The sequence below is a fragment of the Danio rerio genome, chromosome 20 (genome assembly GCF_052040795.2).
Source record: "Danio rerio strain M-AB ecotype USA chromosome 20, GRCz13ab, whole genome shotgun sequence".
Lineage (NCBI taxonomy): Eukaryota > Metazoa > Chordata > Actinopteri > Cypriniformes > Danionidae > Danio > Danio rerio.
Genome location: NC_141040.1, coordinates 24,654,994 through 24,673,832, shown reverse-complemented (window position 1 = coordinate 24,673,832; position 18,839 = coordinate 24,654,994). Strand labels below are relative to the sequence as shown.

Genomic DNA, 18,839 nt, shown 5'->3' with positions numbered 1-18,839 from the left:
TTCCTCTGTGGTGTCCCCAGAATAATAAAGGTACAAAACCGAAAAGAAAATAAATGGATAGAATAAAATTAAATAAAAGGGCCTTTCAAAAACACTCAATCTTCTGGAAAATATACGTTATAAAAATTTATTGAATAAATAAGTGGGAACCCTTACATGCTTCTTGAATGAAATTTCTGGGTTAAATCTAAAAGTGACCTGCGTGCAGCAAAAGCTACTGATGGAGAGGAGGCAATGGAATTGGCCCTTCGCTCTCTTCACTGCGGTGAATGTGAGAGAGTGAATCTCTTGCGTCCCCAGAGAAGTGAAGAGACAGACAGTCTGAAAGAGTGAGACGCTCCAGAAACGACAGCCTGTCAGAGTGAGAGAGGCATCTGCCAGACCTCACACATACAAACACACACAGACACACACATTCCAGCTCACTCGCTTTCTGCCTCTCTCACTTTGTCTCTGTCTGTCTCATGTGTTCTGTATTTAGACAACACTCAATTTATGCAGACCTGCACACTGCAGCACTTTAAAAATGCAGATGCGCTGAGTCTGTATTTCAGTCCATGCTACATCGGAATATGCCTACTGATACTATATTTAAAAAAAACATGAAACAAACAAAACAAAACATTCTATTTCAGTGCCTGGAAAAATGCAAAAGAGAAATAAATACTATTTTTTTAAAATAAAATATTCAATTAATTTAAAAATGACATAATATTACAGTAAAAAAACATACAGTTTTTATATAAATAAAGCAAAAGTTTAATTATACTGTTTTAACATTATATTTTATAGCTGTAGAAAGTATTTGCATTTTCTCTTTTCCATTTTAATGTACATTATTTTCTTATTTATTTGTTTGTTTGTTTTGTTAAGTTTGCCATGTTCAAGTAGAAAACCCAAAACAAATATCATGCATAAAAATGTCTTTTACTAATTGTTTACTTCATCTCTCAGTACACACAAACACCTTCACAACCCAGCATTCAGAGTGACCAGCAGAGCATCTTGGGTCTTCATAGTCCACCGTGTGTATTGTTGAGAGAAGTGAAATTCATCTCTAAAGCTGTCTTTATGACTGACTCTAAGAAGCTTTCACTGCTGCAGAATCATCACCTTCTCCAGCAAAAGCACAATGATGACGAGAGAAATATATCAGCAAACTGCCACAAAATGTCCACAGAAAGCTGGCCAGACAGCAGATGACAGTCTGGGCTGCATTAAAATAGGCTTGGCTCTGATTTCTAGCACTGGCTGGAGGATCCCGTTCAGTGCAAAAAGCATGTTTACAAATAATACCCAAAAAATGCCAAAAAAATATATAAATTCTACAAATACATTTTGGGCCTTTTTATATTTTTATATTAAATAATAAATTTAAAAGAATTTAAAATATATGTATATATAATATTATTAAGAAATTACATCACATAACACAAAAAATACAGTGCTCATCATAAATAAAAACACCGCATTTTGCAAAAACCAATGTTTTTATTCATTTCTCAGTGAGTATAGGTCATATATTTTGAACAGAACATTATTAAACAGTTCTATTGATTAAAATATTAGTTTGGTCAAAGAACATCTTTAGAAATAGAAAGATAATTAATTTACATTCAAAAGAAATATTGGTTAAAAAATACAAACTACAAAATTTCTGCATAATACTATATATTTTAGTTTCTCTTGATTGTTCTTCCATTTTTTCCCCCACATATACATTTAGGTATACTCATTTTTGGACAGTTATCGTAAGTTTTTGGTTGGATTAGCTCCAGATTTGACTTCAGTATCAACTAATCTAATGTATTTGCACAAATTACTCATTTAAAAGATAGACTTGTTAGGGATGTACTTAGTTGAAATCAGAATTATTAGCCCCCCTGTTTATTTTTCCCCCCAATTTCTGTTTAACGGAGAGGGGATTTTTTTCCAACACATTTTTTAAGTATAATAGATTTATTTTATCTTTGCCATGATAACAATAAATAATAGTTGACTTTGAAGACACTTCTATACAGCTTAAAGTGACATTTAAAGGCTTAACTAGGTTAATTAGGTTAACTAGGCAGGTTAGGGTAATTAGGCAAGTTATTGTGTAATAATGGTTTGTTCTGTATCGAAAAAAAATATATAGCTGAAAGGGGCTGATAATTTTGACCGCAAAATGGTGTTTAAAAAAAATTCAAAACTGCTTTTATTCTAGCAAAAATAAAACAAATAAGATTTTCTCCAGAAGAAAAAACATTATCAGACATACTGTGAAAATGTTTCTGCTCTGTTAAACATCATTTGGGAAATATTTGAAAAAAGAAAATAAAAATCAAAGGGGGGCTAATAATTCTGACTTCAACTGTATGCTCAGCACTGTATTTATTTGATGTCTGATACATTCAAAGCAATTTTTTAGAATAAAATTGTTCTAAATTAATATCAATTCTTCTAAATATCTCCATATGTGTGTCTTCTTGAGACTAAAATAAATTTAGAAATCTGTTGTCAAATTCAAAAAGTACATTTTACTGAGCATCACAGTTACGAAATATATTAAGCATATCTTTAAAATGCACTTTTTAGCTGTGTGGTCCAACAAGTGCTGTGTCCAGATAAACCACTACTGCTGGTCACTTGGAGCTGCAGGGAACACCTAGGTCAAGGAGTAGTCAGGGGTCGAGGTCAGAGGTTAAAAGGGAAAGGCCGAGTTCAGCTAGTGAGCAGGTGCTGCTGGGCCGATCTGATGATATTCTGTTGCATCCTGTGACATTTTATTTTCAGAGCTGTCTGTGATGAATTTCTGTGATCTAAAGCTCTTTGTAAATAAAGTAATCTGTTGCAGGCAGACGCATCAATCAATGGTTCCTGACCATGTTTTCAAAAATAGGCCTCGCTCAGTGTTATCAACGCTTTGTTGATCAATAATACCGCTTAACTGCATGTGCTCCAATTATTGTGCAACTGGTGCAGAAAAATAAAATAAACTAAAATAAAACAGAACTGGCCATGTTAATATTATCTGCAATAACTAATATTAAAATATATGAGATAAGACTTAATGAAATTAGAAATAAATAATGTTCTTTAACAATTAAAATAGCATTTACCTGGACTGATTTTACTACATTTATTGTTTCCTTATCTATAAATATCATACACAGGGTTTCTGCAGGTTTTACTAAGTTAAATTTAAGACTTTTTAAGACATTTTAAAGACTATTATGAATAAAAAATGTAGACTCATAAAGGGCTAAATGCTAAGGAATTTTTCAAGATGGAAAAGATTGTTATTTGCCCTATCAAAAATAAATGTAGAATTAAAAACAATGTAATAATACAATAATAAATTAATAATGAAAAACTAAAATATTTTACATATTTTTTAGCAAACAATTTCAAATATTGTGTAAAAACCAGCAAGCTCTACTTGTATCCGTACACTTTTTTCCAACATAAACGTTCTATAAAATAAAGTAAAAAATGGACAAATGTTTTAAAACTATAATAAACTAAATCTGGCGACACGGTGGCGCAGTGGGTAGCACGTTCGCTTCACAGCAAAAAGGTTGCTGGTTCGAGCCTCGTCTGAGTCAAATTCTGTGTAAAGTTTGCATGTTTTGCCTATATTTGCATGGGTTTCCACCGGGTGCTCCGGTTTCCCCCACAGGTGAATTGGGTAAGCTAAAATTGTCCATAATGTATGAGTGTGTTTGGGTGTTTCCCAGTGATGGGTTGTGGCATGAAGGCCATCCGCTGCATAAAACATATGCTGAATAAGTTGGCAGTTCATTCCGCTTTGGCGACACCAGATTAATAAAGGAACTAAGCCAAAAAGAAAATGAATGAATGAATGAATGAATGAATGAATGAATGAATGAATGAATGAATGAATGAATGAATGAATTAATTAATTAATTAATTAATGGGTGAATGAATGAATGAATGAATGAATGTAAGGATAAACTAAATGTATGCACAACAATCTGTCCAGGTCAGTGTCCTCAGCATGTAAATACAGAGCTATTTCAAATAAATGTTATTGTGAGGAAAATAATGAAACCATTATGATAGAGTTAAAAATGACCTTTTTGTGTAAAACGTTGTATTGAGCTGGATTGTTGTATTGTTATTGTATGGGTGTTACTGGCCAGATTTGGCAGCTATACATGAACAATAATTAAGACCTGTTATAAAATTTTTTAAGACCAAAAACACAATATTTCAGTAGATATAAAACTTTTTAAGGCCTAAAATTTTGATTTTGACATTTAATAAATTTTAAGAAAAACGGAAATGCGGAAACCCTGATACGATTCCTCAGTCAAGATACACTGACTTGAAAAGTTTTATATGAGATAATATAACACAATATATGAGATATAAGTTCTTTTTTTCTGACAAAAATAAAAGGCTTATTTAATGACAAAACCTTCCAAATTTGTTTAGTTATTATTCTATTACATTAGTTTGTTTCCAGTGGGGTCAGAATTATTTTTTTTTACAGTAAACAAAACTTGAAAATCAAAGATTTTCTTCTTTAGTAAAGGATAGTTTGGATCTTTGTAGTACAGTAGAAAATAGAAAAAACATTTTAAAGTGTTCTTTCGAAATTTCTTTTTATCAAAGAATTATAAAAGTGAATATATTTACCACAACAACATTAACAGCTACTGTTTTCAACGTTGACTAAATGTGTCTTGAAAATAAAGTCATAATAAAAGACACTGAAGTAATGATGATGTTGGAATATTCAGCATTTGCCACAACAGGAATAAATTCTGTTTTTAATTACTTCAAGACAAAGCAGTTCTAATAATATTACAAAACATTACTGCATTCTGATCAAATAAATAAAACGGTAGGATAAGCACCGTTTTTGTTAAACTGAACCTTCTCAAATACCAAATACAGTCATCTGTGCAAGCAAAGTAGCACAGCGGCATCTAATAACCGCCGAGTAAAGCCCCATACGTTTCCCGTCTCTGAAATCATATGCTCTCGATAAACTGAAAGAAGATCAGCATAAAAACACTCTAATGAGAAAGTACATCTGTGGCTTTTCCTCTGCAGTACAGTATGAATCAGCCAGATTGGAGGAGCTCTTATTAAATGTCTTAAAAGGATTTCAGAAAGCTCTAAGTGATTATGTCTGGCAGACCCTCCACCGAAATGCTGACATTCACAATAGCAAAGGGTTAAAGCTTTCCTAAAGATTAAACATCCACTGCACTTCCATACACCTTACAGTATAACAAAGCAAACCTGCAGCTTTAAGAACAATTTCTGCTTGGTTTACTGTGCAGTAATGTATATATATGAATTATTAGAGCATGTGAATAATATTATCACAACAAACTCTATTTATTTGTTAGGCATGGTGGAACAAAGGGCTCTAATTTTCTTTAGATTTAAGTCAGAATGAAATAAAAAAAACTGATTCTTTTTCCTCACTATTCTGAGAAACAGCTTCATGAGCTTAAAAAAAAGGAAATGTATGCTGTGGATTTATTGATGTAAATGTTGCCATTTTCTTATTGCTGTGAGCATTTCATGTAAGTTAGAAATTGCCAAGATGTCAAGATAAAAAGATGGATGGTGCATTTTCTTTTCTTCTTTTTGTGAATAAAATAACAATTTATGTATGGATAAATAATTTATAATGTTGAATTTGGGTGTCACAGTGGGTAGCAAGATCACCTCATAGCAAGAGGGTTGCTGATTCGAATCCCGGCTGGGTCAGTTGGCATTACTGTGTGGAGATTGCATGTTCTCCCATGTTCATGTGGGTTTCCTCCGGGTTTTCCGGTTTCCCCCACAGTTCAAAGACATGTGCTATAGGTGAATTGAATAAACAAAATTTGCGGTAGTGTATGTGAATGAATGTGTATGGGTGTTTTTCCGGTGTTGGGTTGCAGCTAGAAGGGCATCCGCTATGTAAAATATATGCTTTTTACACTGCACTTTTCTCCCATAGACTTATTCCCATTCATACGCATGCGAATGTGACAGACCGGAAACGCAAGGTCGTGCAGCAAGTTGCCCAGTTCACTGCATTGGAAAGTTCAAGCTTATTAAACTCTGACCTGCAAAATCGCATTACATGATTGCATGAGACCAATCGAGGTTCAAAACATGACCTCTCTGGACAATCATTAGCTTTCTTTAATGTATAATCAACTTGATTAACTCCTACTCTTTTGGCAGCACCGTATGACAGAATTACACAAGCTAAAACTCTAGTGTGACTGCAGCTTAAACCGAAAGAAAATGAATGAATGAATGAATGAACCATGGTCAGCTTCCAATAATGATAACGGATTCCCACTTCTCTGAATTTTCATTTGCACTTCGTCCAAGATTTCCTGTTACTTTTAGATTTTAGTAACTGCAGTAAATTTTTCAGGTCTAGAAATCTTACATTCTCAGGTTTTTCAGTAAATTAGAACTACTATTTGCTATCATGCTGACCTGTCAAGAACAGTCAGGTATGGTTCCAGTTGTATTTCGTGAGCCTGGCACAATTACAAACTGTTCTTGGCGCAGAATTTTATGCAAGGTTATGCTATCGTGCTGAACTATTCTGAACTGAAAAAGCATGTGTGTGCGTGATGTCATCACTCTGTTGCCTGGTTGCCAGTTTCTTCACAGCTGGCTAAGCAGAACCGCACTATTTATGTAATTATTTTTTAGTTATTCAATGAAGAAAATTTCAGAAAAAATAAGTACTCACAACAGAAATATCTTATCTTTGTCCATTTCGCTGTTTACATTAAACTTGCATTACCAATGCAACGACTGATGTATTTGTAACACATTCCAGAGAGCTCCTTTATCAACACCACAGTGCAAATTGAAACCGTATCCAAGCTCACTCCGTCATGCATGGCACGAAATGAAACTGTTCGGCCCAATAGTGGAGAAGCAACAGGACGGTATTCTCTAGTTAACACATATTTCAAGAGTTCACACTTAGCTGATGATTGATAATAAAGCTAGTTTGGCGTGCTGTCCCGGGAGAGAGCCCTGAGCTTATAAGATCCTCGAGCCCTGGGCTCCCTCCCGTTGCAAGGCGAGAGGGGAGTTTGAGCTCAGGTAGATCTCGATGACTCCCCCTCTTGCTTGTTGTAGCTAAGTGTCAGATATGGAAAAGGTGTACTCAGAGTTTAGCTAAAGTATTTGGATTAATTGTTTAGAGTGCTTGTTTTTGAACTGTGGGAGGAAACCGGAGGACCCGGGGAAAACCCACGCGACCACGGGGAGAACGAGCAAACTCCGCACAGAAATGCCGTCTGGTTTGGAAAGGAATTAAACCAGGGGCATTCTTGCTGTGAAGCAACAGCGCTAATCGCTGGCCACCGTGACGCCCGTTTGAAAGGAGGGAAAGTAGGGTTGGGTGGGGGGGTTTCTTCAAGACGAAGATATTGAGATGAGAAAAGTCTGGTTATTTATAGTGAGTTAAGGATCGTCTGATAGGATAATCAGTCATTAGCTAAAGTTGGAACAGCTGTGAACAATCATAAGCACGTGATCCTCTCGAAATTTGTTTATAAATAAACTTCACTTAAAACAACTGCACATATTTTCATGTGAAATCCTTCATTCATTTTCTTTTTGGCTTTGTCCCTTTATTAATCAGGGGTCGGCATAGTGGAATGAACTGCCAACTTATCTAGAACATGTTTTACACAGCGGATGCCTTTCCAGCCGCAACCCAACACTGGGAAACACCCATACAATCACACACTACGGCCAATTTAGCTTATTCAATTCGGAGCCCACGGAGAAAACCCACGCCAACACGGGGAGAACATGCACACTTCACACAGAAATGCCAACTGACCCAGCTGGGGCTCGAACCAGGGACCTTTTTGCTTTGAGGCGATCATGTTACCCACTGCGCCACCGGGACGCCCTCAAAAGAGATCCCAACAGATGTGTGGATTCCATCTAAAGCAGTGGGTGAAAGGCAACAAAAAAAAGCATTTCAATTTAGATATACTAATGTAATCTTACTTAAACTTCTAAATCACACTAAAATTAGAGAATTATAGCATTAAATTGATATCTTATTTTGTGCTATTTATTTGTATAATAACAGATGGTTCTTGGAAAGGATAAATCATTAAGAGTCATAGACCTTTTAGGCTGAAACTTTAAAAAAGACTGTCAGTGTGTAGCTCTGTTAACCTGCAATCACTTGTTTGAGCCGAGGTGCCTATATAGCGCCTTTATAGCTTATGCAGCTAACTTTGGATTACTTGATAAAAAAACTAACCGCAACGCTTTTTGGGATTTTTAGAATGAAGTTTTATTCGTGTCTCAACTGAAAGCTGTCTAATCTAAAAACTCTGTTCCTAGAATGAATCAATAAAATAGAGATTTTGTACTGTTACAGTAAGTCCATAGATATTTTAACTTTGACAAAATTTTGTTACACCAACACAATCGATTTGAAATGAAACGATGTGCTTTGACTCTAGACTGTCAGCTTTAATTTGAGGGTACTTACATCCAAATCAGGCGAATGCTGTTGGAATTACAACAGTTTGCATGTGCCTCCCACTTGTTAAGGGTCCAAAAGTAATTGGACAGTTGGCTTCTAAGCTGTTCCATGGCCAGGTGTGTGTTATTATTTTCAGAACTCTATATTTCTAAGTGACGTTTTATAAACAAACTTTGGGAGGAGCATGCGCAGATGTTTTGATGAGGCTAATTAATCATTGATAATCATTATCCAATCAGCATAAGACCAAACCCCTACAAATAACCAACATCCATTATCTCTCGATTTCAACATCCCTCCACCATTTCGGCTCCACACTATTAAACCAATTTCCTATTTAAATAAGAGGGGGGGGGGTGTCCTGAGACCGGGCTAGAGACTGCGCTCAGGCCACTATCTCTCTGCCTCACGACAAATGGGATAACACAAGTTAAGGTGTCTTTCTGAGCTCAGTTCTCTCTCCACAGACAGCACGGCAAATATGCATCTTTCTTATTCAGTCAAACAACTCATGAAAAATATATAAACAGATTTATAATCTTCAAATTAAGTCTTGGCAAACTGAAAGTACCAAAAACTATCTGTCCGAATATTTAATGACTTGCTTTTGCAGAAGTTTAACAATTCTCTTTTTACTATTGTTTTATATTTATTATAAATGACTTTTCCATGCACATCTTTTATTTTATTAAATTCATGTGCCCCATAAACTTCATTAAAATAAATTCCCCTCCTTCTTCAATAAAATCTCTTTTATGTTGATGTGTTTATTGGCACTAGGGTGGCAAAACCTTTGACTTCATTAAGATCACAGCAACAGCGAACGACAACAATCCAATCAATTCCTGATGAACAAAATAAAGTCCTTTTGCTGGGATATGTCAAACCAGGGGAAAAGTCAGTCACAACTTCAGTTTCAGCCCGACTTTAACACAAATTTTACCACAAATAAAAGCATTCCAGGAAAATATTTTAGATTGTTTTAGTTTCAACAGCACAAGTACACATTTTATCATATAAAACAGCAAAGAAACATAGAGTGTGCTATAACAAACACCTCATTCAGCCAAATAGAACATTATGCTGAGCTGAGTAATGGTGCTTTTCCACTGCACGGAATGGTATAATTATTACCAATACTAAATCCTTTAGGATTCTGACTGGCCAAAGAGAAACGCCACAACCTGCGTCCCTATGTTTGTGACATAAGAGACCAAACCCGCACAGCTGGAAATTTCCGGTTATATCAAGGTGCTAAGTGGTTTGCAACTTTTTTCTCTGCTGCTAGACTGCATTTAAGCCTACAATAAGAACCAATATTACATTTCAAATTAAATGAAAACATAGGACTGGACGTCATGGTGCCGCAGTGGGTAGCACGATTGCCTCACAGCAAGAATGTCACTGTAGGTGAATTGAATAAGCTAAATTTTTTTTTTTTTTTTTTCAAAATATATTTATTTGCATTTGTTTTGAACACATAATACATTTAAATAAAAGAGAAAAAACACACATAAGAGAACCTTGCAGAACTTTAACCCCCCCCCCCCAAAATAATAATAATAAATAAATAATAATTAAAAAAATAATAATAAATGAATAAAAAAACAAATTAAAAAAAAAAAAAAAACTCTCGCTAGTTTCCGTACACCAGCATTCACAGCCATCCAATTTACAGTTTAACCTTTTACCTTCACTGCGTATTTAGTAATTTTAGGAGATCACATTATGTAATGGAGATACACAATACGAAGAAGAAGTGAATGTTGAGTATTAGTCGTCCATCCCTGTCAAGTCCTCTTGGTTACAATAGCATAAAAATGGAGTCCAAATATTGTAAAAGTCTTTAAGTTTCCCTTTAACTGCATAAGTCAGTTTTTCCATGGCGAGGTTGTTAGTCATTTCTTTAATCCAGAGTATTGAGGAAGGACCTTGCATCTCCTTCCATTTTAAAGCAATAGCCCGTTTGGCCTGAAGCAAACTAAAGTCAATTAGTTTGCGTTTACTGGCGCTCACCACAAAATTTACTGGATATATATGAAATAGACAGAGTTTGGGATCACAAGGTACATTTTCTTCAGTCAGTTTACCAATCATAACCAGAATACTCTTCCAAAATGTTTGAATCTCAGTACACTCCCACATACAATGATAAAGGGTTCCAATATCTTGTTTACATTTTAAACAGCTGTCAGGAATATTTGGGTTGAACTTATGTAATTTAACCGGGGTAATGTATGTCCGCATGAGCCATTTATATTGAAGCAATCTGCATCTAGTATTTACACTATATGTTTGCGCAAACAAACAAGAATCCATCCATTCATCTTTAGAAATATCTTCCTGAAGGTCATTTCTCCATGCGGTTAAATAGGACATTGAACTTTCTTTTGAACCCTCTAAAAGTGTATTATAAAAAAAAGACAGATTGCCTTTATCCCTTAAATGTTTCACAGTATGTTCTTCTATAGTTGACAAAGAGGGCTCTACATAAGTTTTAATTTCAGAGTGTATAAAACTTCTTATCTGTAGATATTTGAAGAAGTGCTTCTGAGGAATATCATATTCTTTCATCAGTTGTTGGAACGACATCATTGTACCATCCTTATATAAATCTTTTACTTGTTTTGCACCCTTATACATCCAATTTTTAAATCCCCCATCATTTCTCCCAGGCACAAACATTGCATTACCCCAAATTGGCGACAGACTTGAGAGTTTAATTGTTTCACCTAAAAAGTCATGAGCTTCATACCATACACAAATAGAGTTTCTAAGGAAAGGATTATTTGTATATTTTTTTAGTACTTTAACTGGAGAAGAATAAAGATACATCTGTAATGGAGTTGTTATTTCATTTTTTTCTATATCTATCCATGCTGGAGGGTCTGTTTCTATGAAGTAATACATAGCGGAACATAATTGAGCTGCCCAATAATAGAGTTTTATATTAGGTATTTTAAGCCCTCCCCGCTCATATGGTAAATAAAGTAGGGACAAACGTAACCGAGGACGCTTGTTGTTCCATATAAACCTTGTGAACATTTTCTTGAGTGTTACAAAGAATGTAGCTGGAAGTGGAAGAGGAATTGACTGAAAGAGATACAAGAATTTAGGTAGAATTGACATCTTTATAATATTTATACGTCCAATCATTGAGATTGGCATTGCATTCCATCTCTCGAGCGAGTCCATGACTTTTTTTAACAATGGGTCATAATTAATTGAAATAATCTCTTTTATATTTGTGACTATCTTAATTCCTAAATACGTAAGCTCTTCTTGTGAATTGAAAAATTGCCTATTGTTTGTATAGTTTCTCTGTTCATCCTTGTTTAGTAATAGCAAGGCACTTTTATTATTGTTAACTTTATAACCTGAAAACTCTCCGAATACTTTTAATAAAGCGTTAAGAGCTTGAATTGAAAGTTCCAGACTACTAAGAAAAACAACAATATCATCTGCAAACAGAGATAAACGGTGTTCTCTCTCACCTATTATTATGCCTTTGATTTCAGGACTACTGCGAATTGCCATTGCAAGAGGTTCTATTGCGAATAAAAACAACAAAGGGGATAGTGGGCACCCTTGACGGGTTCCCCTACTTAAGTTAAATGGCTTTGATATTTGATTATTTGTTATTATTTCTGCTTGTGGATCATTGTAAAGTAATTTGATCCATCTAATATACCCATCACCCAACCCAAATCTCTCAAGCACTTCGAAAAGATACCTCCATTCAATCCTGTCGAAGGCTTTTTCTGCGTCCAACGACAGAATTGCATGGTCCTTGGCCTTTTGTTTTTTAAAAACTATATTTAAGACCCTTCGTATGTTATGAAAGGCTTGCCTTCCCAGCACAAACCCATTTTGATCATTCATGATAAGGTTTGGTATGAACTTTTCAATTCTTTTAGATAGAGCCTTACAGAGAATCTTAGTATCGCAAGACATTAACGATATGGGCCTATAGGAGGATTTTTCATTGGGAGGTTTACCTGGCTTTAATATAAGAGTAATTAGAGCTGATCTCAGGGAGGGGGGTAATATTCCTTTTCCCAAAGATTCATTGAACATTTCAAGTAAGTGTGGTAAAATTTTTCCTGCAAATGTTTTGTAGATTTCCATCGGGAGGCCATCCGGTCCAGGAGCCTTGCCGTTGCACATGTCCTGTAGAGCCTCTGAGAGCTCTTCTATACTTAAATTCTTTTCTAAATTACTTCTCGTCTCTTCTGATAATTTTGGAAATGTAATTTTATCAAGAAAATTATTTTGCCCCTCTAAATTATTGGCAATTTCCGATTTATACAAATTTTCATAGTACAGTTTAAAAATATTATTTATTTCCAATGGGTCTACCGTTTTCTCCCCATTCTCTAAGAAAATCGAATTGATGGCTCTATCTGTTTGTATTTTCTTGATTCTCCATGCTAGAAGTTTTCCTGATTTTTCCCCCTGATCATAATAGGACTGCTTTAGCCACATTAAATTCTTAGATATTTTACTACTCGTTATTTCATTATATTTGGCTTTCAGTACAAGAAGTTCTTTCTGCTTTGAAGGGTCAAAATTACTGAAGAGATGCCGTTCTATTACTTTAATTTGTTTCCCCAGGTCTTCTAATTGTGCCTGATAAATTTTGGATCTGTATCTTGTATAACTTAATATCTCCCCTCTAATATATGCCTTGAAGGCCTCCCATTTAACCGAGGCGCTTGTCTGATTTGTATTAACTAAAAAATATAGATCAATTTTATTATCCAAGAATTTCACAAAATCATGATCAAGAAGCCAACTTGCTTGAAATCGAAATCTGGGAGGTGGGAGTACAAGATTGTCAAATTGGATTGTAAACAAAACAGGGGCATGGTCGGAAAGTAAAATACTATCATACCAACTTTTACCTACCTTCGTCACTAAACCATTGGAAATTAAAAAATAATCTATTCTTGAAAATGTTTTATATGTATTCGAAAAGCATGAATATTCTTTCTTGTTTGGATTGAGATACCTCCATATCTCAACTAAATTTAAGTCAGTCATATACTTCAAGATAGTTTTTTTAGACTGTTGATGGGTATCTACTCCTGAAGAGCGATCATTTATGGGGTTTAGTACACAATTAAAATCTCCCCCTATTACATAATTTCCGGCATAGGCTGAGATAGTGAAAAAGAAATTCTGAAAAAACGAAGGATCATCCACATTAGGAGCGTAAATGCTTATTAAATTAATATGTGATGTCAAAATTGTACCATTAAGAATTATGTATCTCCCTAACGGATCTATATATTGCTGTTTTAACTGAAATGGAATGGATTTGTGTATAAGAATCATGACTCCCCTGGCTCGAGAGGTGAACGATGCATTGAAAACTTGCCCTGGCCATCTCTTAGTGACTCTACTAACATCATCTTTTAATAAATGGGTTTCTTGTAAAAAGATTATGTTTGCTTTCATTTGTTTTAATCGACCTAGTACTTGTTTAAGTTTTACCAAATTATTTAGTCCTCTTACATTCCAGCTGCCAATTTTTATCTCCGAATTATTAATCATTTACCTACTTATATAACCATGTAAATACAACTGTGAGTGGTCGTACCATAAAGAAAGTAAAACAAAAAGAGTGAGAGAAAAAAAAAAAAAAAAAAAAAAAAAAAAAAAAAAAAAAAGGTTAACACAAACGCATACATAAACAACCCCCGCCACCCCCCACCTGCAATCCCCCAACTGGAAAGCATAATAATACCCCTTACAATGAACCTTGGTTATGAAACATGTTAGATCCATGTAATATGGAGCAATTTTTTGCAAGCCTACTCTCATTACTATGGGTCCTGGGCTCGCTAAAGAGGAACATAGCTGGGCTCTGAATTATGTAGAGTAAATTCCACTCTATAGAACATCAGTCGAGATTGGACTGACTCGTATGCCTCTATACATGAACTTGTTTACTCATACTGGTGAACATAGTAGAGAACGGAAAAATCTATTTAAACTACATAACTGGTAATGTAATTTGCCGATATTTACCAGTTCTGGTAGAAAATAATCACGTTTAATTCCACGTAAATGTAAACATCTTAACCACTTGAAAAGGAATGAAAAAATGTATCCTTATTAACTAGACACAGTGTTCAAGTCCTGATGAGTCAGCGCTTACTTGTGTCGCAAAGTTTAAATATTGGTTCGTACTGACCGAACAAAATCCTCTGCCTCCGCTACGGTTTTAAAGACATGACGCTGGCCGACGTGCGTGACTATCAGGTGCGCCGGGTAAAGCATCCCATACCGAATTTCCATGCCTCGAAGTTGTGCTTTTACTCCGTCGAACTGTCGCTGTCTCTGACGAGTCTCTGCTGATAAATCTTGAAACAAGCTGATTCGTTGCCCTTCGTATCTTAACTCCTTCATTTTCCTAGCCGCTCTTAAAGCCTTCTCCTTGTCCTGGTAATTCAGGAACTTTATCACGATCGCTCTTGGAGCTGACGGGCGGTTCGGGTTAACTTGTCCTACGCGGTGCGCTCGTTCAATGGCAGGTGGCGATCCGAACTCATCCCTCAAAATCGTAGGGAAAAAATTCTCAATGAAGGTGCACATATTGGACCCTTCTGTTTTTTCTGGCAGGCCAATTAGTCTCAGGTTAGAACGCCTTCCTCTGTCCTCCAAATCCTGCACCTTGTTTCGTAGAAATTCAGTTGTTTCTTCGAGTTTATTTACTTTGTGTTGAAGGGCTGTTACGTCCTCTTCAGCCTGTGAGATCCTCTCCTCAGCCGCTCCAATTCGTTGCGCTTGTGACAGTAAGTCCGTTTTTATGCCGTTTATGGCTTCCATTGTGTCAGTGAATTGTTTTGAACAATCGTCTCTAAAGGATTGAACTGCACGTAGGATATCGTCGTTTGTGGCCGCGTTGTCTTCACTTTGCGGCTCGGTTAGCTTCTTGCTAGCTAACACCTTGCCTTCCTCTTCCATCTGTCCAGATGGCTTAGAATGTTGTGGAAGTTTGATGGTTTTGGGTGGCATTTTTGTCCGTCGAACTTTTAAGTGGTTTTCCAAACGCTTATTATACGAGTTCTAGCCTTTTTGGAAATTTAAACGAACATTCAGTAGCGAGCCCGATTCACGCGTCTTATCAGCTGCACGCCATAACCGGAAGTCTGAATAAGCTAAATTAGCCATAATGTACATGTATGTGTGTGAATGCAAGAGGGTATGGGTGTTTGCCAGTGTTAGGTTGCGGCGGGAAGGGTATCCACTGTGTAAAACATATGCTGGGTATGAAGCATCTGAAACATTGGACTCCTAGTAGGGGGTAGGGTGTTGGGGGGCGGTGAAGATATTAGCAGCTGTTGAAAATAGCCCTGACGAAGAAGACAAAGTAGCAACTTGGGGTGGAAAAAACATTTAGGATATGATGAAAGCCATAATACTTTATTAGAGAATTGATGGTGTTATTTAATTACATGAAAGGATTCACAAGAATGAACAGTGGAACAACGTATTTCTGACGCTGAAAATAATGTTAAGACGTACTGATACCCAGAGTAAGCACAATGGAAAATACTCAGACTCTTTCAAATCTTCTAATGAGCCAATAAACAATCATTGAATGTGTGCACCATAACATGGCAGTGTTGTAGAAAACAGACTAAACACAATTATACTTTTGGTTGTTTGTCAATGAGCAGATCCAGCGAGAACTTAATTAGGGCAATGCAGAACAAAAAGCACAATAAGCTCAGCTTGTGTTTATGATGACATCGTGGCAGTTATGGCATTGCAACTATAACGACATGTCTACAATCCCACCCACTTTAATTCAGAGCTAAACTGCATTGAAAAAGCAAACCAAGTCATGCTGAATTTGTAAAGCAACATAAGTGGCACACTCACCATTTGTTGTCTCTGTGATGCATTGTCTAATGGAGTCTGTTAAACCAAGGCTGGCAGCACTGGGCAGAGGGCCGAGGAGGGCAGTCAGGGGCACATGTTTGGACTGATTAGGAAGCGGGACTGTGTTCTTTCTTCCATCCAAATCCTTCTTTCCTTCCTGGTCTCTTCGGTTAAGCACCTGACTGATAAACTCTTGGTTGAGATGTTGAGCTGCTGCCTCCATTTCTACATCCTCTGCATCTTCATCTCCAGCCAATCCAGAGGCCAAAGACAAAGAGTCATCATCTGAAATAAAGAAAGTAAAACTTTGGAATAAGGTTCTATTAGTTAATGTTCTTATTGACTGGAATTAATGATCTATACGTTTAATACAGAAATTATTTCTTTTTTATAATGCCACCGTACGTTCACACCGAAAGCGGCAAGAGTGTCAAAGTAGCCGGAAGTCATTAATTTTCAATGAGAGCTGGCGGCGATAAGCGGCGAGGAGCAGCGCGGTGCGTCTTCGCTGGTTGGAGCGTCGAGGAGAGTTGAAATCAAGTCAACTTTATGGTAATGAGATATGACGTAGTTCAGCGGCAAGCAATCAAAATGAAGGAGTCCACCGCTTGAGAGAAGTTCAGAGAACACAGACCTGTGAACTTTGGTTCTGATAACAGTTGTTCTCAAGGGTTTGATTATTGCGGTCCTCAGATTTCCAATTATTTACAATGTTTTCTTACAGGAACAAACATTTGGAAAAGTTACTGTTGAGTTACTGATGTGCATTAATGCTATATATATTTTTCTTTAAAAAGCGGGAATCTCATACAACAGTACAAAACAGTATGGCTGCTTCAGAATATTTCAGACATATGGACACTTCTGATAATTAAGTGGAGCAAAGCCACACCACATGCAACTTGATTTTCCATTGTTATATGAATTTAATAAGAAGTGTGCAACATTTTCACGCTATAAAGCATGTTTTATGCAGGAATGTAACTGACATGCTGCAATGGCCCCTTTAAATACGAGATCAATGTATCGAATTTTGACGCTCTCGCCGCTGGAGCTGAAGGCAGACAGCGTTGTCGCCAGGGTGGCCAGACTGATCTTGCATTGTCTCACCACTTTCGGTGTGAATGCACAGTTAGTTAATGAAAATAGAGTTGTTCATTGTCAGCTCTTGTTAACTTACAGTACATAAACTAACGTTAAAGGGTCACAAAACACATTTTTTGAGATAATATATATATATACATGTTTCAGGTGGCTAAAACACTATGAGGACACATATATTTCACTAAAAAGAGAAAATTTGTTCAATCTTTCGGATTGAAAAGAAATTTTGAAGCAATGAGATCATTGTGTAAATTCCAGTGTGGAGATTGGCTGTCTCTATCTAAAGTGACGTCATTGAGTTTTCAGCATTATTTCGTGAGAAAGATTTGGTTTGAACCAATCAGCGCGCTCTATTGTTAACGAGATGCAACTGTGTTGACGAAACTCCCCTTTTCATGCAAACCCTTCCCTTTTTCGCTGCTGGACACTCCTACCAAAGAGCTTAGAATGACCAAGAGGCGTCACTCAATAGAACGTTCCATTGCAACAGCAGCGCCCAGCACCAGCCCTGGATTCTGCCATTTTGTAGTGAAAGCGGTCGGCTGTCCAATGGGTCTTATGTCACGATGGCAAGCAGCTGCTTTGTTTTTTATTTATTTGTTTCAAAAGAGCATTAAAGGTGAGATACAACCTGAAAGAAGATAATACAACACTTGCTATTAAAATCATGAGCACTTTTAATAGTTTATTTTACAGACGTATAATATGCTGTTGTTCTATTGGAATTTCTATTCCAAAATGGCCGTCGCGTCATCTAGTGGCTGTTTCCCAAATCGAACTAGAGTGTCGCCTCTTGGTGATTCTATGCTATTTGCTCCTCTAAACAAAGCTGGACTCTTTCTGACTTTTTTCAAACTAGAAGTGGGAAAACAACCTGCTGAGAAAGGCCCTTTAAAAAGAATTAATTATAATACATAAGTAAATGTTGACATTATTATTAACTATGATTAATAAATGCTGTATAAGTATTGTTTATTCTTAGTTCACGTTAGAAAATACAATAACTTACATTAACAAATGGAATCTTATTGTAAAGTGTGATCGTTGAATCCAAATCAGTACTGGTGTATTGACACTTGCATCAGCATAACAAAATCTTTATTAAGAACAGATATGATGAGCGCATTGTGCTCAGATGAGCCTGAATGTTTTAAATACACATGCAGAGCATTTGATCTGATCTACCTTCTTTTGCGTAGCAGGCATAAATCCTTTTCATTTTGGTTCTGCTGCTTCCTGCCAACTGTGTCTCAATCTCATCGCGGTATGAGTCGATCTCACCTGAAGAACATACACACGCACGCACGCACGCACACACATACACACACACACACACAGAACCACA

General features: G+C 36.3%; 1 protein-coding gene across 14 annotated transcripts in view; it reads right to left on the bottom strand.

Annotated features, from left to right (window-relative positions):
- brf1b (BRF1 general transcription factor IIIB subunit b) overlaps positions 1-18,839 on the bottom strand; it is a 204,450-nt gene that overhangs the window by 59,448 nt on the left and 126,163 nt on the right. For 12 of the 14 annotated variants that reach the window (XR_015517470.1, XR_015517468.1, XR_015517473.1 and 9 more), the window contains 2 exon segments: positions 18,680-18,775; positions 16,391-16,675 (listed from right to left, as the gene is read on the bottom strand). Coding sequence is in view for 3 of the 14 variants with exons in the window: in XM_087296422.1 (XP_087152548.1) it covers positions 16,391-16,675; positions 18,680-18,775 (381 nt within the window). In the remaining 11 variants the exon portion in view is untranslated. 14 annotated transcript variants of the gene reach the window in all.